Source organism: Amblyraja radiata, chromosome 22, assembly GCF_010909765.2.
Source record: "Amblyraja radiata isolate CabotCenter1 chromosome 22, sAmbRad1.1.pri, whole genome shotgun sequence".
Lineage (NCBI taxonomy): Eukaryota > Metazoa > Chordata > Chondrichthyes > Rajiformes > Rajidae > Amblyraja > Amblyraja radiata.
Genome location: NC_045977.1, coordinates 5,131,474 through 5,156,818, shown reverse-complemented (window position 1 = coordinate 5,156,818; position 25,345 = coordinate 5,131,474). Strand labels below are relative to the sequence as shown.

The following is a 25,345-nucleotide window of genomic DNA, read 5'->3' as shown; positions in this document are numbered from 1 at the left end:
TTTGCTGCATTTGATACGTGACGATCGATCGGTGGATAACCATCTACTCGTCCCGTCCCCCACTCCACACCAGGGTCTTAATTGTTCCCAACCCAACCCCCGCCTCTCCCCCACCCCCCCCACCCCCCCCACCACCACCGGGAACCTTGTTCTCGCCACATGACCATCTCTCCTCGGCTTGTCCTGGGCTCGATCACATTTCCCCCTCATGCAGTGCACCTCTCGTTCCTCTCCTTGCCCGTCCTTCTGCCTTCTAGGGGGGCACCTCCTGCAGCCGCCCATCAAGGTGCGGGAGATTAGACCTTCCTGGTCCACCTCCCACTGGCCCTTTGACCAGCGTTCACCGATGCCTCTCGGCTCCCAGTGGTCGGGGGCGAGTGGGAGAGGAGTCTCTGACCCACTCCAGTGGGTTTCCTGCACGATCACGCCGGTGGCTCGGGGCCGGGTTCAGAGGCAGCTCCCACTACGGGCGTGTTCCAAGACTAAGGACCTGATACAATACATACAATACAATACAATTCAATTTATTGTCATTTGGACCCCTTGAGGTCCAAACGAAATGCCGTTTCTGCAGCCATACATTACAAACAAATAGACCCAAGACACAACATAATTTACATAAACATCCATCACATTGCTGTGATGGAAGGCCAAAAAAACTTCTCTCTCCACTGCACTTTCCCCCCCGATGTCAGAGTCAAAGTCAAAGCCCCCGGCGGGCGATGGCGAATTGTCCCGCAGCCATTAACGCCACGCCGGGTGATGCAAGGTCGCACACCGGGTTCTTGATGTTAGAGCCCCCGGCGCGCGCTCGCAGAGACCCGCCGCCATTCCAAGCCGCGCGGGGCGGTGCTGTAAGGCCCCGCTCCAGGAGCTCTTCAACCCCGCAACTCGGGCGGGAGAAGTCGCCGCTGCGGAAGCCCCGAAAAGCGGTCTCCCTCCAGGGACCCGCGGGCTCCCGGTGTTACCGTCCGCCAAACCCGCAGTTGCAGCCACCGGATCTCCGGGGGTCGGGTCGCAGCAGCGTCCACCACAGCTCCACCCACTCTGGACTCGGCCAGCTCCGCGACGGTGAGGTGATTAGTCGGCACCAGAGCCCCCGGTCTTCCTGTTGGAGGCCGCTCCTCGTTGCAGCCCCAACGACAACGGAGACCCGACAAAGAAAAGGTCGGGTCTCCCGTGCAGGGAGAGATTTAAAAGTTACCCCCTCCCCCCCACACACATACCCCAACAAAAAATAACAAAAACTACATAAAAACTTAGACATAAAATAATAAAAACGCAGACGGACTGCAGAGGCCGCTGCTGACGAGAGTCGCGCCGCCTACCCCCATATGATGCGCTGTAGAGCTGAGAACTCCAGTATATTCTGCACTTGATGGCTTTCCCTTTGCTCTATATATGGTACTAGAGTTTGTTTGATTGTATTTGTGCATGGTACATTTCTTCTCTGTGGATTGTCACCTTGTCGTGATGGAGAAGCTTGTGTGGTCCTGAGATCCTGAGAGCGGTGCCGTTTGGAGCTATGCTCCTGGTAGGCCTACCCATGGCGGTAATGTCGAGGGGGAGGTCTCTGACAAAGAGCCAATCCTACTAAGACCTCAATGGTGGAACAGGCGGAGGAGGACGGCTGACTTCAGTGGAGCGTCACAACGGCTGGGAAGGCGGATGAAGGCTGCAGCAGAAAAGGGTCGCCGGTCGTCTTGGACTCCATGCCACTGGATTCTGACCCAGATCTGTCAAGGACCATGGGGTGGCTGTCTGTGCACCAGTCTCCCCACGTTAAACAAAGTCACTCACAGGTGTCCTCCATGAGAGGACGTTCATACTCGTTTCAAGTGACCGCCGATGATGATGATATCTGATTTGTTTCCAAGCAAAACAACATTTTTCACCATATCTTGGTACAAATGACATTTATAAACCTCAACCTAAAACTAATGTTGTTTCTTTGTTTATGAAGGGAAGTAGAGAGAATCCAGGTAATTATAGGCCAATGAGCCTCACATCAGTGGTAGGGAAGCTACTGGATTTAGCTTAGTTTAATTTATTGTCATTTGTACCGAGGTACAGTGAAAAGTATTGTGTGCTATCCAGTCAGCGGAAATATAATGCATGATTACAGTCAAGCCATTCAGATACAGGTACATGATAAAGGGAATATCGTTTAGTCTGCAGTTGGTGTCGTGGTTTAAAAGAGTTTTGAATGTGTGATTACAGATGCACTTCTGTGACCAGGGCACAAAGAGTTGCCTGGCTTGGACGCCGTCTTGGACCAGTTCAGAGATGATTCTTTGGCATAGGATTTACTCCCATTTGGAAGAGAATGTGTTAATTAGTCAGCATGGGTTTGCACACGGCAGGTCATGTCTTACTAACTTGTTCAAGCTTTTTGAGGAGGAGACGAAGGTGATTGATGAAGGTAGGGCAGTGGATGGTGTCTGCAAGGATTTTAGTAAGTCCCCCTGTGACCAATGTAGAGGAATACAATGCAGTGGATTAACAGTGATGCTGTCATATAGATTCAGAACTGGTTTATTGATAGAAGATAGATGGTAGTAGTGACAGGACAATATTCAGGCTGGATGTCCGTGACTAGTGGAATTCCACTGGTATCTCTGCTGGGACTTCTGCTGTTTGTGATACTTATAAATGACATGGACGTATTGCTGGTGTGTTGGACTGTGGTGGTGGAGGTAGATATGATAGTGACATTGAAGAGACTTTTGCATGGGCATATGGACAGGCAGGAAATGGAGGGATATGGATTCTATGCAAAGGGTCAGCCTTGGCATCATGATTGGCACTGACAATGTGGGCCGAAGAGCCTGTTACTGGGCTGTACTGTTCTACGTTATATTGTTTCTCTGACTGCATGGGCGGCTAAAATAAAATTATTCTGGCACTTCGCTAGGGCACTTTCCAGTGAAGGAGATATCTGCGTCTTCAGTCAGGCAAGCTGCCTTCAGAGCTGTGATATACCCCAATACTAAATATAATTACAAGGCCCAAAGATCATTAGCAATGAATCATTGGCTCACCCTCTTTTGGTGGGCCTTGGTGAGCTTTTATTAGGAAGCAGATATTTCCTTAAGGTGAACCTATCCAAACATCTCTTAAATGCCACCATCGTATCTGCCTCCACCACCCCCAGTGGTGAGTTCCAGCCACTCACCACACTCAGTGTAAAAATAATACTTGCCCCACACAACTCCTGTAATCCTTGCCGCTTTCAACAAAGCTTTGCCCTCTGGTATTTGATATTTCCATTCTGGGAAAAGGTCCACACAACCGTCACTAATGGCCATGAGTAATAGGGATGAATACATGATTCTTAATGAACTCATGCACCTGAAATAAAGCATCGATGTCAAGTAAATATTCTCACTGGAAGTTCAGATCCTACTCAAGGGACAAGCGGTTTATTCTCTTGCAAGAGTTTTGCCCATAGCTATGTGGTTTATATCCTCCCTCCAAGGAAGTCAATTTTAGCACCTCAAGGAACTAGATCAACCAATGCTTCATTGAGACTGAGATCTTGTGGATTATATGACTCAGTACGGTATTGTGCAGTGTCTTATTAACCTAAATTACCAGGTTACTTATTGATATACTTATTTAATTCTTTTTATGCATGAAATAAAATTGGATTTAGTTTATTTAGTTTAGTTTAGAGATACAACGTGGAAACAGGCCCTTCATCCCACCGAGTCCGCACTGACCAGGGATCCCCGCCACACGTTAACACTATCCTGGACTATCCTACACACACTAGGGACAATTTTACATTTATACCAAGCCAATTAACCTACAAACCTGTACGTCTTTGTAGTGTGGGAGGAAACTGAAGATCATAGAGTGATACAGTGTGGAAACAGGCCCGTCGGCACAACTTGTCCACACCGGCCAACAATGTCCCTGTTAAACTAGTCCCACCTGCCTGCGCTTGGTCCATATCCCTCCAAACGTGTCCTATCCATGTACCTGTCTAACTGTTTCTTAAACAATGGGATTGTCCTAGCCTCAACTACCTCCTCTGGCAGCTTGTTCCATACACCCATGACCCTTTGTGTGAAAAAGTTAATAGGATTCCTATTAAATCTATTCCCCTTCACCTTGAACCTATGTCCTCTGGTCCTCGATTCCTCTACTCTGGGCAAAAGACTCTGTGCATCTACCCGATCTATTCCTCTCATGATTTTGTACACCTCTATAAGATCCCCCTCATCCTCCTGTGCTCCATGGAATAGAGACCTCTCCCTATAGCTCAGATCCTCTAGTCCTGGCAACATCCTTGTAAATCTTTTCTGAATCCTTTCAAGCTTGACAATATCTTTCCTATAACATGGTGGCCAGAACTGAACACAATATTCTAAATGCAGTCTCACCAACGTCTTATACAACTGCAACATGACCTCCCAACTTCTATACTCTATACTGTGAGTGATGAAAGCCAATGTGTCAAAAGCCTTTTTGACCACCTTATTCACCTGTGACTCGACATTCAAGGAACCATGCACCTGTACTCCTAGATCCCTCTGCTCTGCAACACTACCCAGAGGCCTGCCATTTACTGTGCAGGTCCTGCCCTTGTAGACGTCCCAAAATGCAAGACCTCACGCTTCTCTGTATTAAATTCCATCAACCATTCCACCACCCAACTGGCTAGTCGATCCAGATTCTGCTGCGATCATTCACAACCATCTTCACTATCTGCAAAACCACTAACTTTTCTATCATCAGCAAACTTGCTAATCTTGCCCTATATGTTCTCATCCATATCATTGATGTGGATGACAAACAGTAATGGGCCCAGCATCGAACCCTGTGGCACACCACTAGTCACAGGCATCCCCTCTGAGAAGCAACCTTTCATCATTACCCTTTGCTTCCTTCCATGGAGCCAATTTGCAATCCATTCATCTATCTCTCCTTGGATCCCATGCAATCTAACCTTCCAGAGCAGCCGACCATGCAGAACCTTGTTGAACGTTTTACTGAAGTCCATGTACACAACATCTACAGCTCTGCCCTCATCAACCTTTTATGTCACGTCTTCCAAAAATATCAATCAGATTTGTGAGGCATGACCTCCCACGTACAAAACCATGCTGACTATCCCTAATCAGCCCTTGCCCATCCAAATGCCTGTATATCCTTTCCCTCAGAATACTCTCCAGTAACTTACCAACTACAGATGCTAAGCTCACTGGACTATAGTTCCCAGCATTTTCCCTGCAGCCCTTCTTGAAAAGAGGTGCAACATTTGCCACCCTCCAGTCTTCCGGCACCTCTCCTGTATTTAAGGAGGACTTGTTGAAAACCCACGCAGTCACGGGGAGAACGTACAAATTCCATGCACACAGCACCCGTAGTCTGGATCGAACCCGGGCAGCAACTCTAACGCTGCGCCACCGTGCCACCCTAATAAAATGCTTAATATTTTTAAATGGAAATGTCACATGAATTGCAGATTGCAAAACAAGACGATGACATCATCGTAGCTAATAAAGTGGATCCAGTGAGCAAGGATATCATCTCCTGAGCAAAGTGCCGTGAGACATGTTCGAGACGCAGCTGCTCAACTAATGATAGTGACGCCTGACATGGATGAGTAAATAACTAGTTAGGCTGGCGCCATGCTCTTGATGATGGAGTGTGGGAGCAGATCCAAGGACACGCCAGGCATAGTTGGGACATCGCTCTCAAACTAAGCACTGTACTGAAGAGATGTGTGCTTCACATTGATCATTAAATTAGATTTCAACCGAGTTAATCACTTCAACTGAGTATAAACTCTTGAGGCAGCTTCATTTCTCATGAAACCACAGTGACTCCATTAAAATGCTTGAACATTTTCATTACTCGAGTGGTGATATGTGAAGCTAATAAAGCTGTGACAACTGAGTACTGGAGGATTAAACACTGCCAAGACAATACAAAGTTATGGACTTAATTTGGTATTTAAAGACAAGCATGCTCATTAATATAAATTTGGCTGAAAATTACTAATATCTGCTGATATTTCATGTGGATTGTGGGGCTGATCACAATAGCCCATGAGCTGGGAGTCGCCACACACAATACAACGTCATTGTTTTTGAGTGATGTGTGTTGTTCATGCTGTAATTTATGATGCTCATTAGATACACATCAGTCTGAAGAAGGGTCTCGACCCGAAACGTCGCCTATTCCTTCACTTCATAGATGCTGCCTCACCCGCTGAGTTTATCCAGCATTTTTGTCTACCTTCGATTTTTCCAGCATCTGCAGTTCTTTCTTAAACATGCTCATTAGAATGATCGTTATGAAAAATCCAAAAAGCTGCAGATGCTGGAAATCTGAAATAACATGTGTAGGAAACAACTGCAGATGCTGGTTTAAATTGAAGATAGACACAAAATGCTGGAGTGACTCAGTGTCCTGCATTTTGTGTCTATAAAACCTAACATGTTGGATATGCTCTGTCAAAGGGATCCTGGACCTGAACATGTAAACTATTTCTCGTTCCACAGAGGCTGACTGATCTGCTGAGTGTTTCCAGCATTTCCTGTTTTGGGAATGATTGTTGCATCTCACCAGCAAGAAGTTACTGTTCATAGCATGTACTCATCACCACAGGGCAAATGCTTTGAATGGCTTACACAGTTTAAAACTGGCCTGCATCTTTTAAAGTAAGGGCTGGTGCTTTAGTTTAGTTTAGTTTAGAGATACAGCACAGAAACAGGCCCTTCGGCCCACCGAGTCCACGCCGACCAGCGATCCCCACACATTAACACTGCCTTGCACCCACTAGGGACAACTTTACATTCATACCAAGCCAATTATAGCAACATTTATACCAAGCCAAGCCAAGCCAAGCCAAACCTGAATGTCTTTGGAGTGTGGGAGGAAACCGAAGATCTCAGAGAAAACCCATGCTGGTCGCGTGGAGAAGGTACAAATTCCATACAGACAGTACCTGAAGTCAGGATCGAACCTGGTTCTCTGGCGCTGTAAGACAGTAGCTGTACCACGATGCCACCGTGTCGCTCCTGGTGCTCGCCTTTTATTCATCTCTGTCAAGTTGCCCGTCCTTCTGACAAAGTAGCTGGCATTGGCAGGTATTCAGCATCCTCTCCCTTCTTGTCAGGACCACCACTTGCACCATTCATTTTACCTTGGTCTCCAATCTATCACAAACCATTGCCTTTGCACTCTCCACCCCTCGCCCCCTCCACCCTCATCTCTCCACTACTTAAAATATGTTTCTTTCCTCACGTTTCCTGCTCTGATGAAAGATCATTGAGATGGAACTGTTTCTCTCTCCAGAGACATCGACTGAGTAATGAACATTTTCAGCATTCCCTGGTCTTATTTTGAAATTGTGTGTTTGGAACAAGGTCTGAACCTGTATTTTTCTGGCTGAAGGGATACTATTTTTTCTCTTTTATGGTTCTTGGATTCCAAACTATAAGTGATATAACAGGCTGTGGACACAAGGAACTGCAGATGGTGGTTTACCAAAAAAAAGACACAAAGTGCTGGAGTAACTCTTCTTGTTCTTGTTCTTGGTTCTTGGGTCCTCCAAAATATTCCAACTGGAATTTAAACTGGAGGTGGTCAGGCAGCAGGTAACTCAGCAGGTCAGGCAGAATCTCTGGAGAAAATTGACATTTCAGTAGACAATAGACAATAGGTGCAGGAGTAGGCCATTCGGCCCTTCAAGCCAGCACCGCCATTCAATGTGATCATGGCTGACCATCCACAATTAGTACCCCGTTCCTGCCTTCTCCTCATATCCCCTGACTCCGCTATCTTTAAGAGCCCTATCAAGCTCTCTCTTGAAAGTATCCAGAGAACCGGCCCCCACCGCCCTCTGAGGCAGAGAATTCCACAGACTCCCAACTCTAGGGGCGCCACATGATGGCAGCCTCTGCCTACAGTCTGGTTTTCTATCCTTTTTTTATTTTTAGTTTGTTTAAAAGTACGTTTTGGAGGGTTTTTTAAAGTATTTCTATGTGGGGGAGGGGGTAGGGTAATGGGGAAGCATTTTCTCAGTCACTTCCTGGCGAGGATGTGACTATTCTCCGAGTCGCGTCTTCGCCCCACACCTGGATTGGCGCGGCCTTTCCTGCCAGGGACCGGACCAGAGCTTCAGCAGCGGTGCAGCACTGGATTCATCGCAGAGCAGGCGATGCTTTACCTGGATCGCCGTTTGAAGCTCCGGAGTGTTGGGCCTGCTGCTTCAACATCGCGGAGCTGTGGTTTGCAGAGCTTCCAGCGCGGGCGGCACTGACTTCAACATCGCGGAGCTGTGGTTTGCAGAGCTTCCAGCGTGGGCGGCATTGACTTCAACATTGCGGAGTCCTGGGATCCCTTTGCCGAGGGCCGCCAGCGTGAATCTCCGCCCAGCTCAGCCTGTGGACTTCGGGAGCCACGCGGTTTCCGGTAGGGAGTGGCCGATTTGGAAGTCCAAGCCGCTGAGAATGTTCTCCCGTTCCGACGTCGGAGTTCCATCATCCGGCGAGCGGGCCTGAACATCGGGCCGCCCGTAGCGGCGACAGTGAGGGGTTCGGGAGCCCCCCGACCACGAGTGAACAACAGAGGAGGATGACTGAACTTTGGTGCCTTCCCTCACAGTGGGAAACTTTGACTCCCCTGTGTGGGGATGTCTATGCTAAAGACTATCGTGTTCTGTGATCTTTTTTATTGGCTGTATGGTGACCACAAATATCACTGTACCAATTGGTGCACGTGACAATAATACAATACAATACAATTCAATTTATTGTCATTTGGACCCCTTGAGGTCCAAACGAAATGCCGTTTCTGCAGCCATACATTACAAACAAATAGACCCAAGACACAACATAATTTACATAAACATCCATCACATTGCTGTGATGGAAGGCCAAAAAAACTTCTCTCTCCACTGCACTCTCCCCCCCGATGTCAGAGTCAAAGTCAAAGCCCCCGGCGGGCGATGGAGATTGTCCCGTGGCCATTAACGCCACGCCGGGTGATGCAAGGTCGCACACCAGGTCTTGGTGTTAGAGCCCCCGGCGCGCGCTCGCAGCCCGCCGCCATTCCAAGCCGCGCGGGGCGGTGCTGTAAGGCCCCGCTCCAGGTGCTCTTCAACCCCGCAACTCGGGCGGGAGAAGTCGCCGCTGCGGAAGCCCCGAAAAGCGGTCTCCCTCCAGGGACCCGCGGGCTCCCGGTGTTACCGTCCGCCAAACCCGCAGTTGCAGCCACCGGATCTCCGGGGGTCGGGTCGCAGCAGCGTCCACCACAGCTCCACCCGCTCTGGACTCGGCCAGCTCCGCGACGGTGAGGTGATTAGTCGCCACCAGAGCCCCCGGTCTTCCTGTTGGAGGCCGCTCCTCGTTGCAGCCCCAACGACAACGGAGACCCGACAAAGAAAAGGTCGGGTCTCCCGTGCAGGGAGAGATTTAAAAGTTACCCCCAACCCCCCCCCCACACCACCCCCACCCCCCCACACACATACCCCAACAAAAATAACAAAAACTACATAAAAACATAGACATAAAATAATAAAAACGCAGACGGACTGCAGAGGCCGCAGCTGACGAGAGTCGCGCCGCCTACAATAAATGTCTCTTGTCTCTTGTCTTGTCTTGTCTCTGTGTGAAAGTTGTGAGTCTGTGTTTCAGGTCGAGACCTTCATCAGATTTAATAATGAATAGTTTATATGTGCTGTATTAAACTATTCATTTTCCAATTGATTGCAGGATGAGGATAAGTAGCCACAAATTACAAAAACTGGTGAATACTTCTCTTAGGGATAATTTTCTTTTGTCAACCTTAAATAATTAATAACACTTATGTCGATTTGCAGGATAGATGACATTCAGCTGTGCAAAGAAATAACGAATCTAAAGCAGGAGCTCCAGAAATTCGTCTCCATTCCAGGTAATTGATGTTTTAACCTCCAATGCTCCTTTAGAATTATTTGGCTGGTTTAATTTTCCATTCAACCACAGTATAATTATAAAGAACTGAAAGCTTGGGGATAGTGAGTCGTTTCTGCTCTAATAAATATCCCTTGGGCTTTTGGATTCTCATGTGCTTTTGGAGCTGTTGACAACGAGATGTATTAGGGCTGGTCACTTGTATTAGGCTGCACTACGCTATTAGACAATGCTGTCGTGTTCTCTGATCGAATGGCAGTAGTATTTGATAATATCAATACAAAAGGAGGAAAATCCAGCTGATGACATTTGTAGAAAGCATTTTCTATCGCTCGGGAAAACAAAATCAGTGCCTGGTAAGTAATAGGATGAGGCATCAAATGATGTGATAACATTGCTACTTGTGAAGTGACAGCATCATTGTAGCCGCACGCACTCGGGGGAAATGAGTCCTAAAGCTTTGCAGAAACTGGAAAAGATTTAATTGTGTTTGCTTCAAAAAAAATAACAACCTAGAGATGGTAGTATTTACTTGTTAACTGAAGTTCTACTTTCATTTGTCAGCAGCCCATGGCTCTCAGTGATGGAACACAATCCATTGTCATTGGAAAATATTATGAAGCTGCAACAATCATTTAATGTCTCAGTCTAAAGAAGGGTTTCAACATGAAATGTCACCCATTCCTTCTCTCCAGCGATGCTGCCTGTCCCACTGATGTTACTCCAGCATTTAGTGTCTATAATCATTTACACAATCTCAGTTAAGGGCCTGTCCCACTTGGGCGTCATTTGCGCGTCATTTACGCGACATTTACTCGTCACGACGCACGATGCGTGCATGGCGTGCATTACACGCGCATGGTACATGGTGACGTAGGCAGTGACGCGCGGTAGCACACGGTGCCCCAGGGTTCTGGGATTCACAAAATCTTCGTGCGCCACCTGCGTGACGCGCAAATGACGCCCAAGTGGGACAGGCCCTTTACGCTCTTTCAGGAATGAATGTGCAGGAGGGTTTTATATTCAACCCAACAAGATTCACAAACATGAGATCATTGTGAGGATTGGATAGAATGAGTTAGTAAAAGCCCAAGATAAATCAGTGGAAATTAAAACACGGTTTCCTATGTAATCCACCTGTGGCCAGCATGCAGAACGTGGAGATGGCAGGAATCCTTTCTATGCACTAACGTTGCAATGTGGCAGTGCGCCTGGACCACAGTTCTCAAATTTAATTCCATTGTTTTCAATGCAGCCAACTTTCAGAAACAGAGTTTAATGCATTCCTATATCCTATATCGTACCATTACTATTAGGTTCCTGCCATGCAACTCTGCTATTTTACTTAGGTCCCAGAATCTTCCTGGTAGACAGTCTTCTCTTCACTGAATTCAAACGACTTATGTCAGAGGATAAGGAAATGTTCAAATTCTCTCATCCCGTACCCAATCCCACTCCTCATTCATATCTCTTTCTTGTCATTATCAGATCAGGATGGTTAAATCTAGGCTCATATTTCTAATACTAGACTAAGTGGGACCCATTGGGTCCACCAACGCAATATTCCACCACACACGCATAGCCTCCAACTACGCAGGCGCAGCTGATGTGTTCCTGTTGTGACGCCCCTGATCCCCCCTCCTCCCCTTGTCCCCCCCCCCCATTCCCCCCCTTGCCGTTCCCCCCTCCCCCCCACGCACTCACTCCATCCCCCCTCAACCCCTCCCATCCACTCTTAGCGGCTCTCCGGTGGCGCAGCCATTCCCGCCCATTGGGCTCCCATTGTGACGTAGAACACGCAGGTATTACTGCGCAGACGCAGCTGATGGGCACGGCAAGTGGAAAAGGGATTTATTAAAGCTTAAATGGAATCAAAATCGCCTTATCTGAAAATGTCATGCTTTATTTCTCGAGTTATTAATGAAAATGTTCAATAATCTGGCAAAACTTTGAAATAGAAACTGTCAGCTGTCTTTCGCTGATGACGTCACAATGGGTCTGCGCCGTCTTGCTCGCGCTGAGAGTGACGTCACCCCCCCCGCCCACCCCTCCCTCCTTTGGTTGATGCCCGCTCCCCGCTGGCCACTCCCCTCTGGCCACACCCCGCTCCCCATCCGCCCACACCACTCACCTCCTCCTCTCCCCCCTTCTCTCCCCCTCCTCCTCTTGCCTTCCCTTCTCCTCTCCCCCCTCCCTCCTCCTCTCCCCCTCCTCCTCTTCCCCCCTTCTCCCCCCCTCCTCTCCACCCATCCCCCTCTCCCCCTCCTCTCCCAAGCCCTTCCTCTCCCCTCTCCTCTCTTCCCCCTCTTCTCCCCCCTCCTCTCCCCCCCCCCCTCCTCTTCACCCCCTCCTCTCTCCCCCTCCTCTCCCCCCCTCCTCTCCCCCCCTCCTCTCCCCCCCCCTCCTCTCCCCCCCTCCTCTTCCCCTTTCCCCCCTCCCCCCAGGGTAAAGTGTCCTGCAGCCGGGAGAGGGGGAGGGCTTCAGGCGGTGGATGGTGGTGGGGGTGGTGGGGGGGCTTTCTGGAGGGCTAGTACGAGTATTGTGGTCTAAAGGGACTGGTTAACGTTTGGGTGACGTTCGGGGTCGAGACCCTTCTTTCACTCTGTTTGTAGGGAGTGGATGAGAAAGTGGAATGACATAGCACTTGTGTGAACAGGGGAGTCGGTGGGCTGAAGTGTCTGTTTCCATGCTGTATTTTACACTAGTTTACACTAATCCTATATTAATCCTCTATTGATCCTCCAAGAAGGAACTGCAGATCCTGGAAAATCGAAGGTAGACAAAAATGCTGGAGAAACTCAGCAGGTGCGGCAGCATCTATGGAGCAAAGGAAATAGGCAACGTTTCTGAAGAAGGGTCTTGACCCAAAACGTTGCCTATTTCCTTCGCTCCATAGATGCTGCCGCACCCACTGAGTTTCTTCAGCATTTTTGTCCACTTCCTGTTTATTGGAATGAAATGTGGAAACACTTTATTAGAGAGGTGAAATTAGCCCAGGGAGTGGGAGAATTGTCACAGGGTGTCCCTGGAGTTATGTGCAGGAAGGATCTGCAGATTCTGATTTAAATCGAAGACAGACACAAAAAGCTGGAGTAACTCAGCGGGACAGGCAGCATCTCTGACAGGACTCAACATGGTCCTGAGAGTTATTTTTTGTTATTTATAATTGATGGGGACCGAGGAAAAGATTAGTAAAACACTAGCATTAAGAGGCAGTCCGGAATCACCATTGAGTTACTGGAAGATTGGCAAAAGGCCAATGCAATGCCTGCATACAGCAGTTACAGGCCAAAATGTTCTAATTTGTTTTGGTTTCATTCCATCGAAGGTAATGGAATCTGAGAGTGAACCTGTGTGCAAGAAGCCAAGGCCTTGTTATCAGCGGTCTATGGACACTGACGGGGATGTCACTGTCTGTCCAGTTTCCAGGACAGAGTAAGATCGATTGCAATAACTCCAATCCTCTTGATCACCTTGATTACCAAAAGTCTTTTGACCCATTCTACTCATTAAATTCAAAGGAGTTGGATTTGCTGTAATAAGTAACACACAAATAAGAAAAGCTGCTCAACATATTGAGCACATGATAGAGAAGTTACACTGGAATCAGCTTGGCCACTCCAACCTCACATTAACCTGTGGTACACAGACAATGCTTGTGCAGATATATATTTGAGGTTATTGTCGGTGTGTTAACTCAAGCATACTGAAGTTCTACACTAAACATCTGCAAAACTCACTTAAACCCCAACTCTAAATGACTCTGATGAGATCGAAAAAAAATCTTACCAGGTAGTTCTTGGTTAGTGATATTGAAATTCACCATCACCTTCAATATTGCAGCATAATATTTGGCTGTCAGAACCTAAGTATTTGAAGATCACAAACTCAAAGCTGGTGTAAAACCTCTGGTTTATAGGGCCGCAATTGATCCCTATCTCCCTGTTTCCTTCTGAAACAAGGATTACCTGGAATGGATACTTTAATACACTGGAGTATTATCACCAACAGTGTTTATGCAAACTCCTCCAACTTCACTGCCCATTTCAGTGAGGGTGGCCTCTCTCCAACCAGCTTTCCCAGCATGGGGACTCTAACCGCTCAGAGCCATCTCGAATAACCAGGCTAATTGTTCACCATACTGATACAGGCGTTGCATTCTGAGGTCAGTCTCAGTTAGTGAATACCAGGAGCAAGGAGGCACCAATTCAAGGATGTTCTTAAAACCTCCTTGAAAAAGTGAAACATGCCCATCACTTGGGAGGAATGAGTAGGAAGGAACTGCAGATGCTTGTTTAAACTGAAGATGCTGGGGTAACACAGCGGTTATAGGCAGCATCTCTGGAGAGAAGGAATGGGTGATGTTTCGGGTCAAGACCTTTCTTCAGACACTTGTGATCATAGAATAATTTGTGATCATAGAATAATTAATGGCAAAACATAAGTAAAAATGCTGCCAATATTTACCAGGTCAGGCAGCATCCATGGAGAGAGAAACATAAAAGTACTGCAATCATTGTAGGGTCTGGTATAAATGGAGCCACATTATTTACCTATTACATGATGGTTTCTATTACAGGATCCTGGAATCTTCAAATATAATGTTTGCACTTAAAAGGGATTATAGTGTACATGGCTCATTTTGTACTTCTGGGACTGCAACAATTCCTGGAAACTAAAGTTAATGCTCCAGAGAAGATTACGCAGGAAATCTAAATATAACAAAATGGATCTGCAGGTTTCCAGCAGTCTAGTAAAACTTTCCACTTCAGGAACTCAAATATTTTAACTAATAAGCAGAAGTAGATATTGTTGCCATGTTTATGTAAAGGATAAATTATCATCTGTAAAATGCATTAAATTAACTTGGAAGCAAAACAATACTTATGCAGTGATATCACAGTCTAAGCACCAGAGCTTTCAAAGTATAGGAAGGAACTGCAGATGCTGGTTTGAACCGAAGACAGACACAAAATGCTGGAGTCTTCTTCTTCTTTCGTGTCCATCTTTCATGTTTCAAATAATGACATCGCTGTCATCGCCCGCCCTGAAAAGGACGCAAACTTCCGGCGACAATCAGTGGGAGCCATCATTTGTTGCAATAGATGATGGTGGTAGCAGAATTAGCTTGGGATATTTCCAGTTTCCAGCCCCGCGACGTGGACGCTTCTGCTATGGGGCCAATGCTGGATTAACTCAGCAGGACAGGCAGCATCTCTGGAGAAAAAGAATAGGTGATGTTTCGGGTCGAGACCCTTCTTCAGACCCTTCTTTCAAAGAGTCTAAATAAAAGCCTCAAATGTTTTGTTTAATTTTTTCATTTTGTATTATGTCAAATGTGATTATATTTTCCCTTTCTTTTCGGATGGGTGTTTAAAACAGGGATATGTTTCAAGTCCAGTTTTTAATAGCTGGGCTGTTCCTTGTTCTTTTCACTTCATTTCAATGCTTATGAGCATTAGACACATCCTAGAAATCTAGCAAAAAACAGACAATTTCAGTAAACTAAGCGGTTCTCAAAGGCTCAGATTTTAAAACCAGAAGTGCCAAAGGCAATATAATGTAGCCAATAGAGGAATAATAATAAAATAATAGAAGCAGACCGTGTACCAGCTTTTTAAATTTCAAAACACGTCCATACTTACAAAGACCTGAAAGGATTGTTAGAAGATACAGTTTTAAATCCAAAATATAAATAAAAACAAAGCAGGAATTGTAGATGAATGGTAATGCATATTGCAGTATATGAAATATGCAGGCATTGACTTTAATAAATTGGTTGGTAATAGGTTTCATTCAGCTCCAGGCATGATAATCAACTTCTGCCATGCATGTAAATCGTGCCCTGGATTTCAGCTTCCTGCTGATTCAGTAAAAGCTTGTATTAATTAGTTAGAATATAGAACAGTACAGCACAGGAATAGGCACAAGGAACTGCAGATGCAGCTTTACAAAAAAAGGCACAAAGTGCTGGAGTAACTCAGCTTGTCAGACAGCATCTGTGCAGAACGTGGATAGGTGACGTTTTGGGTCAGGATCTATCTTCAGACTGATTGTGCTGGGGGGGGGGTGAGAGAAAGCTGGAAGAGAGGAGGGGCAGGACAAAGCCTGGCAAATAATAGGTAGATACAAGTGAAGGGGGATTTCAACAGGTGGTTGGACAAAGGCCAAAGATGAAAAGACAAAACAATTGAATTGTGAATTGTGAAGCTGGAGGAAGGAATGTACGGGAGGGGGAGAGGAAAAATAGGTGCGGGTCCAGGTGGAGTGCAGGGAAGGGGTTAAAAGACAAGGGGGGGGGGATGGGGGGGGGGGGGGGTGATGGTACTAACCTAAAATTGGAGAATTCATTGTTTCTATCATTGAGTTGTAAGCTACCCTAGCAGAATATGAGGTGCTGTTCCACTGGTACACGTGTGGCTTCACTCTGGCAATGGAGGAGGCCCAGGACAGAAAGGTCAGTATGGTAATGGGTAGGGGAGTTCAAATAGTTAGAAGATGGGAGACCCAGTAGGCCTTGAAGGACCAAGTATAAGGCTCCAGCAAAATAGTCATTGATTCTACGCTTGGTCTCGCCGATGTACTGGAGCCCGCATATTGAACACCTGATGCAGTAGATGAGGTTAGAGGAGGCGCACCTGAACCTCTGTCTCATCTGGAAGGGCTGCTGGGGTTCCTGGATGGAGGTGATGTAGGGGGAAGTATAGGGACAAGTGTTACATCTCCTGCAGTTGCAGGGGAAAGTCCCTGGGATGTGGATGGTTTGGGTGGGAAGGGACGAGTGAACCAAGGGAGCAGTCTTCGTGGAAGGCAGAAAGAGGTGGGGATGGGACTGGAGGTGAAATTATGTTGGAGCTGATGGAAATGTTGGAGAATTATGTGTTGGATGCGGAGGCCGGTGGGGTGAAAGGTGAGGGCCAGGGGAACTCTATCCCTGTTCCGTCCACGGGTAGGGGGAGCGAGGGCAGGACTAAGAGTTGAAGAGGAGACACAGGTGAGGGATCCATCTATGACAGAAGGGGAAAACCCACATTTACTAAAGAGGACATCTCCTAGAATAGAACGTCTCAGCCTGGAAGCAGATGTGGTGAAGATGGAGGAATAGTGAGTACGAAATTGCATCTTTGCAAGAGGCAGGGTGGGAGGGAGTGTAGTCCAGAAAACTGTGGGAGGTGGTAGCTTTATAGTACATGCTAGACTAAGTGCAGACCCATTGGATCTGCCCCCCCCAACGCAATATTCCACCACTCACTTGTTCCCCCAACGTAACCCGTTCCCCCAGCGCAATATTCCACCAGCATGCATAGCGCAGGCACGGCTCATTTCCCCTCATTCTCCAGCACTCCCTTCCCCTCCTCTTCACCCTCCCGCTTCTTTCCCCTCTCCTCCTCCCCTCCCCCAATCACTCCCTCACCTCTCCCTCCCTCTCCTTTCCCCTACCCTCAGTCACTTCCTCCCTCCCTCCATAACTCCTCTCCCCTCTCTACCCCCCTCCTATCCCTCTATCCCACCTCTCCCCCAATCCTCACCTCCCCTTATCCCCCCACTATCCCTCCTCACCTCTCCCAGTCCTCATCTCCCTCTATTCCGCACTCTCTACTGCCCCCACACCCCCTCCTCTTCCTCTATTCCCCCTCCTCCCCCTCTATTCCCCCTCCTCCTCCACCGGCCATGACAGGAAAAAACTGAAAAAAGAGGAAGAGATAGATTTCCCCACGGATATTGAAATTCGGCAATGAGGTCCCACCGCTGCCATGAGGTTCCACTGCCACCACGGCCCCATCGTGGCGAGGCCTCACCGCCGCGGTCTCGATGCCTCCTGAAGCGCCACGTAGAAGCCCGGCCGGGGCCTCGCGGGTAGAAGCCCAGGTCAGACGAAGCGGCCGACGGAGGGCGCAAAATGGGCTTGGCCGCTCGCCCGCTTGGCCGCTCACCACCAGATGCAGCTCTAGCCAGCGGAGCTTTATATTCTCCTCGCTGAGCGCCACCCGTGACTGACAGCGGACCCGGCCATTCAGTGCGGCGATGGTGCGGGATGGGGCGTCACCGTCCCGGCGACTGACAGGAGAGGAGACCAATCTGCGCATGCGCGGTTTAAATTTTTTTTAAACCTTAATAACTTTAAATATATACCATCGATCGGAACAAATCGTGTTGCCCTTGTAGCACAGGAGAATGGTGAGTATGGTGGTGGCGAAATATCGAAGCACTCTAGTGTACCGTTTTTGCGCAAATAGAAATAAACGCAAAACCAGAAGGTCAGAGTTTGAGTTATGTATAGATAGAAGATTAGTCGATAGTCTGTCCCCTGTGGTGGAGACATAGAGATTAAGAATGGGGAGAGTGGTGTCGGAGATAGACCAGGTGAATTTGAGAACAGGGTGGGCGTTAGTGATGAAGTTAATGAAATCTACGAGTTCTGCATGGGTGTAGGAGGCAGCCCCAGATGCAGTTGTCAATGTAGTGGAGAAAGGGTTCGGGGAGAGGGCCGGTGTCCGCCTGAAAGAAGGAACGTTCCACGTAACCGGTAAAAGACAGGCACAACTGGGGCCCATGCCAGTGTCCACGGCTACACCCTTAACTTGGAGAGAAGTCAAAGGAGTTGTTGAGGGTGAGGGAGTGTAATCGGAGTGAAATCGATTGGTCTTTACTTAACATTACCTTGCTTTCGATGTTATTTTCAGAAAAGGATAAAGGCAAAGAGGACAAACAGAGGGAGGATATACTGATCCAGAAAATCCAGAAATTGGTGGAGAAAAGGGACTTCCTGGTTGAAGATGCAGAAGTGGAGAGATTAAGGTAATTTGATGGTCACTCATTTTATTGACTTTTTTTCGTACCTATTTCAATCTCCACTTGTAGAATAAAAGGAGCATGGAACTGGTCTCCTTGACAACACTGCTGGTAATGACTCTCCTTTAATTCTAAAGATAGACACAAAAAGCTGGAGTAACTCAGTGGGTCAGACAGCATCACTGGAGAAAATGAATAGGTGATGTTTCAGGTTGAGACTCTTCTCCTTTAATTATTATTAATTCATTATTGCTCAATTTATTTATAGTACTAGCAGTAGTAAATTAAAATAAATGTGATCTGAACAATGCCAGAGTCTATTATCAATGCCTAATTAACCTTGTGGTGGCAACTTTGTGAACCACTGCAGTTGGTTTGGTGAAGATACTTCCCCTCCCTAACCTCAGTGGATAGGGAGATCCAGGATTTGGATGCAGAGACAACGAAGGATTGTGAACATATGGCGGTTGTGACAGGGACCTTTGTTCATCTTGCTGATGGAGACTGGGGAAATACCGCTGGAGTAGCCAGCAGTGCTCGTGGTGAAGGAAATGAAGGTTACATAAAAACATAGAAACATAGAAAATAGGTGCAGGAGTAGGCCATTCGGCCCTTCGAGCCTGCACCGCCATTCAATATGATCATGGCTGATCATCCAACTCAGTATCCTGTACCTGCTTTCTCTCCATACCCCCTGATCCCTTTAGCCACAAGGGCCACATCTAACTCCCTCTTAAATATAGCCAATTAACTGGCCTCAACTACATTCTGTGGCAGAGAATTCCAGGGATTCACCACTCACTGTGTAAATTTTTGTTTTCTCATCTCAGTCCTAAAAGATTTCCCCTTTATCCTTAAACTTGTTCTGGACTTCCCCAACATCGGGAACAATCTTCCTGCATCTAGCCTGTCCAACCTCTTAAGAATGTTGTAAGTTTCTATAAGATCCCCCCTCAATCTTCTAAATGGGTTTCGGGTGGTGGATGCAGCACAAACAGTGTGTGCACCTTTTTCTCGAATATTAAAACATTCATGACATTTGATGCTGGCTTGTTTATGTTAATGGGTGAATTAAATCAATACATAACCTTCCAGATTAGTCTATCATGGGGCCAAGGCCTAGGCTTTTTTTGCTAAACTCCATATAAACAACATGCCATTTGGTCCTTTTGGAAATTTGAGAGACACAATTTCTCTTTCACAAAGCTGTGCTGACTATCCATTATCAGTCCTTGCCTGTCCTAATGTTGGTAGATCCTGTCCCTAAAATTCCTCTCCAATGTTACCCAACACATATGTCAGGCTCACCAACCTGTGATCCCTGGCTTGTTCTTGTACCTGACCCTAGTTTCCCCACAAAGTCTAAGGACACGCTGGGTCGGAACCTGAGGAGATTCACCTTAACCTCGTTCTCGCCATGGATTCCGGCGACTGTGCAATCCTGCTCCTTCTCGACCTCAGCGCAGCATTTGATACAGTGGACCATACCATCCTAATTGACCGTCTCCGGTACGGGGTTGGTGTTGATGGTATTACCCTGAGCTGGTTTGTTTCCTACCTAAAAAAACTGGAGTTTCTCTACCAACATAGGCAATTCTTTCTCTTCCCCAGCTAGCCTTTTCTGCGGGGTTCCACAAGGCTCCATCCTAGGCCCCATTCTCTTCTCTCTCTACATGCTCCACCTCGGCCAAGTCTTTCAAAGGCACGGCATTTCTTTCCACTTCTATGCAGATGATACTCAGCTCTATCTCCCCATGAAACCCAACAACCGGTCTAATTTAAACAGCCTCATGCACTGCCTCGATGATTTAAAATGTTGGATGGCTCAGAACTTCCTCCAACTTAACGAGAGCAAGTCTGAGGTCATCCTACTCAGCCCCTCCGACCCCATCAAAACAATAACAGGCAGCCTTGGAAGCCTAACCTCCTTAGTCAAATCGCATGTCAAAAACCTTGGCGTGATATTTGACTCTGCATTAAAGTTTGATAAGCAAGTCAACTCTGGTAAAACCTGGTTTCTTCCAGCTTCGTACAATAGCTAAAATCAAATCATTCCTCAAATTCGACGACCTTGAAATAATCATCCACGCATTCATCTTCTCCCGCCTTGACTATTGCAACTCCCTATACACTGGCATCAGCCAATCATCCCTGTCCCACCTGCAATTGGTCCAAAACGTCGCAGCAAGACTTCTGACGGGTACCCGTAAAAGGGACCACATCACCCCGATTCTGGCCTCTCTCCACTGGCTCCCAGTACGGTATAGAATCAACTTCAAGCTCCTCTTATTCATATAAAAAGCCCTTAACGGGCTTGCCCTCCCCCCATATAAAAACATTTCTAACCCACCATTCTACCTGCAGGTCCCTCAGGTCAGCCGACTTGGGGGTACTGACTATCCCAGGGTCTAGGTTTAAGCTCAGGGGTGACCGCGCTATTCCAGTTGCAGCACCTAAACTGTGGAATAGCATCCTGCTCCTCATCAGAACTGCCTCCACCATCGACTCCTTTAGGTCACAACTCAAAACCCATTTCTACTCCCTAGCGTTTTTGAGCCCCTCTGAGGGGGCGCTGTAATTGTTAGGTCTGTGTACCGTTGTATATATCAAATTAGTACCTGCACTGATGCAAAGCACTTTGGCCAACGTGAGTTGTTTTTAAACGTGCTATAAAAAATAAATTTATTCTTCTTATTATTATTGTTTAAGACTGCTAGCATCTCCTCTTTTGTAATTCAGCTATGGTTCAATGCATTGTTACTCATTTCCCTCAGTTCCTTTTCTTGCATGACCATCTTAGATGCAAATCAAAAGATGTGTATCCTAAAGATGCAATGGCAATATGACAACATTTAATAAATTAAACATTCATAAATCAAGGACGACCCATGTCTGATATTTTAGACTAGAAAATTATTCTAATTCTATTTTGTGGGAATTTATTCTCACAGAGAAAGAGAAGAAGACAAGGAAATGGAAGAATTCCTCCAGTCAAAGTTAAGACCACTAAAACATGTAACTAAAGCACCTCTGGGTAAGTCAAGATTAAAACAAGTCAACTTTGAAAACAGCTTTAACCCTTTGATTGTCACTGATTGATTTTCATTCCAGACTCTTCTGACATCCAAGCCCCCTTCCTCGCTCCTCCTCATTTCATCGTATGACAAAGGGATCTTGGCATCATCAGCTGGTCTTGGCAATCTTTGCGTTGCCCAAACTGCCTGAACCATGTTGCTTGCTATATGTTGGAAACACGCAACAGGTCAGGCAGCATCTATGGTGCGAGGGACAGAGTTGGCTGAAGACCCTGCTTCACAACTGGGAAAGAGAGTTTTATGTGGTAGAGAAAGTGGGGAAGGGTTCATTAAAACAAAGGATAGGGCAAAGTCAGTTTGTCATTGTGTTATGTTGCAGAGGTCATTTACTCTTGGGTTCTTAGGAGACCGTGGCATTGATTTGCCAATGTTGCGGGGATGCAGGCAGCTTCTGCCGGGTTGGTACTCTGTTTGCAGCAACTTCTGGATGGTTGAGTTAAATACTCTGGTTCAACTGCACATTGTCCTGGGCTGGCCTATATTTTAATGTAAATATATTACCTGGCAGCTGCAATTCTGGGAGGAAAGCCAGGGCAAAGGGAATATCTCTGATAGTGTCAGGCCAGGATTGCTCAGGGGATTCCAATATTTATGGAGCTGGCTGCTTAATAGATTAATGAGAAGAACTGCAGAGAATGATAACAAGCAGAGGGATATGATAACAATGTGGAATGCTGGTCAGAGCTGTTGCTGAACCTGAAACCAGAAGGAGAATGCGGGAAGTGGCCAACAGGTGGGGCAGTGTCTGTGGAGAGAGAAATGCTGAGTTAACATCACAGATGGGTAACTTTATCACTGAACTGGACAGTTCTAGTATAAAGACTGAGAGGAAATATTGATTTCTGAAGGCTGCAACTGTCAATTTGCCACCGCCAAAAGTCAATATCAAATTTACAATGAACTTCATTGTAGTACCACAGAAGACCATGGACATATAGTGACTGGGAGAATAAGACAGGAAATTGACCCGTGGGCTGGATGGCGAGGTCAAGAGGAACATTATTCTTGCTTTGCCAGAAGAGCGGTGAGAACAAAGGTGCAAGAAATATAAGAAATACTGTCAAGGGATCGTGTTAATTATGGTGGAGGATATGGGAAATGGAAGAAGTCTCAGAGGAACGAGTGTGGAAAGTCTCGTCATCAAAACAGATGAAATGGAGATAGAAGACCTGGGAGAATGGAACAGAGTCCTTGCAGGGAGCAGGGTCGGGGGAAATATAGCTGCGATAGCTTGGAGGAGTCTGTCGGCTTGCAATTGGCTGCAAGTCTATCCCCTGAGATGGTCAGAGAAATCTAGGGAAAAAATGGAACTGCAGATGCTGGAATCTTGTGCAAAGCACAAGTACTGGAGTAACTCAGTGGGTCAGGCAGCATGTATGGAGGATATGGTTAGGTGCCATTTTGGGTCAGAAGGTCGAGATCCGAAACGCCATGTGCCCATGTCCTCCTTAATCCTACCCGACCCACTAACTTACTCTAGCATTTTGAATTTTGCTCAAGGAAGTGTCAGATAGCACAATGTGAAAGTGAAAGCAGGGTGGTAATTGGCATAAAAAAGAATGACATTTGAGTTCTATATGAGTGGAGGAAGCTGTCAATATGTGGGAAAGAGAGTTGACTGGCCTGAGTAGGAGTGAAACGAAAACCGTTCCATGGGTTCCAGAAAGAGACAGACAGAGCTCAAGCCCATGCAATTTAAATGGACCTTTAATTTGGAGAAAGTGAGTGAAGGAAGAATTGTTCAACATGAGAATGTACTTTCAAGCAGGTGAGTGTGCTGGCAGAAGTGATCAATATCCAGCTGTATTCTTTGATTACCTTTCTCACTACCAAGAGCTCTGTCAATTTTTATGCCATCTACAAAGTTATTAACTTTACTAATCTAATGCCCCTGTCCCACTTAGGAAACCTGAACGGAAACCTACGGAGACTTTGTGCCCCACTCAAGGTTTCCGTGCAGTTCCCGGAGGTTTTTGCCAGTCTCCCTACCTGCTTCCACCACCTGCAACCTCCGGGAACCGCACGGAAACCTTGGGTGGGGCGCAAATTCTCCAGAGGTTTCCATTCAGGTTTCCTAAGTGGGACAGAGGCATTAGTGAACATAGGTTGCTCGCTTTATTTTTAAACATGGGAACCGATTATGTACTTGAAATAAAATGCCACTATTTTCATTATTTTAATATTGCAGACACACCAAAAGAGATATCGGCTGTTAATGAACCTCCTCCAAACAAACCATCAGTCGCCAAAGCTGGAATGGCCTTAATCAAAGATTGCTGTGGAACTACGCAATGCAATATTATGTAGTTCCCGCTAATTATGTTTGCATCTCGTCTCTCAGTGTTTGTGAAAGAGATTGGCACCCAAGCTGGATGAACAGCTGACCATACCATACTGAGGTACAACACTGCATTGAAGTGAGTCTGCCCTTCATGCATGGATCACAAACTCTGCATGCTGAAAAGGAAAACGCATCTTGTTTCCAGTGGTAGAATAAGAACTTTTTTTATACCTGGCATGTGTGATAACAAAGTAGTTTATGAAATTGTTCCAGAGGTAAAAACACGACACAATGCACACACCACTTCTAAAACCTCCTACCTACACTGATAGGATGTTACAGGGCTTTCATGGAACAAATCTTCGAGGCTTATTTCATACGATTCTCTAGATTCTGCCAGGCATTTCAGCTTGGGACACCAAACAATTACAACACTTGCCGTGAAAGAGCACATTCAACTACTGAAAGTCAGGTAACCAAATTTAAACTCAGTGACTTTACATGCTTGGAGACAAATTCTCTTCTGTAGAGACCAAGTAGAGATTGTGACGTATCATATTTTAAAATGTGTTCTTATTGTGTTACAATCAAGTGTTTCCTTATTGATAACTAGGGGATTGTTAATGTACTATAAAGGTAAATGGAGATGTGTCTGTCATAGAGCAGCAGCATTGATAGAACTTTGCAAGTTAGTTCTGAAATAAAAAGATCTAAGAATTCAAGAGTTGGGGTTTGCGGAAAAGATATTCATCTTTGGGTGGGACAAAAGTTGGGTGGAGGTTGATCACTGTTAAAGTTGAATTTCTTCCCCACGTTCTTTGAAGTACGTAATTAGATCAAATAATATTTATATTTCTTATTTATATTCTTGTTGGCTATGTTTGAATAAAAGTTTGTTTCCTTCCTTTGTGCACCACTTTCTATGCTCAGCACAAAAGCAACTGGTTACTGTCAGGCACTCGCTGTAGAAGGCAAGAAAGAGGATGGTGGGCTAATGAAATGTGACAGAACCAGGCAATGCTAAAACTAAGTTTAAAGCATATGTGCACTCATCTGAACTTAGAGGAAAATAAACTTTTGTCTCTCTCCCAACTAATTGTCGTCCTTGTATTTAAATGCTATCAAATTCTCTAATATTTGTCATTATTTAATGTTGAATCTTTTATCCATTTCGAAGGTCTATTTTAATGAAATGTACAATTATCGAAAAGTGATTAAACAGTTGTGTGTTTAGATCTTGAATATAATAAAGTTATTTGCTTGGG

General features: G+C 46.2%; 1 protein-coding gene across 2 annotated transcripts in view; it reads left to right on the top strand.

Moving 5' to 3' along the window:
* bmerb1 (bMERB domain containing 1) overlaps positions 1 to 25,345 on the top strand; it is a 59,490-nt gene extending 34,145 nt beyond the window's left edge. Inside the window, exons 3-7 of one of the 2 annotated variants that reach the window (XM_033040290.1) lie at positions 9,839 to 9,912; positions 18,596 to 18,710; positions 21,656 to 21,738; positions 23,463 to 23,567; positions 23,988 to 24,099. In XM_033040290.1, the coding sequence (XP_032896181.1) occupies positions 9,839 to 9,912; positions 18,596 to 18,710; positions 21,656 to 21,738; positions 23,463 to 23,524 (334 nt within the window). In that variant the 3' untranslated portion in view covers positions 23,525 to 23,567; positions 23,988 to 24,099. Of the gene's footprint in view, positions 1 to 9,838; positions 9,913 to 18,595; positions 18,711 to 21,655; positions 21,739 to 23,462; positions 23,568 to 23,987 lie in introns of both variants that reach the window. The other variant, XM_033040289.1, reaches the window with a different exon arrangement.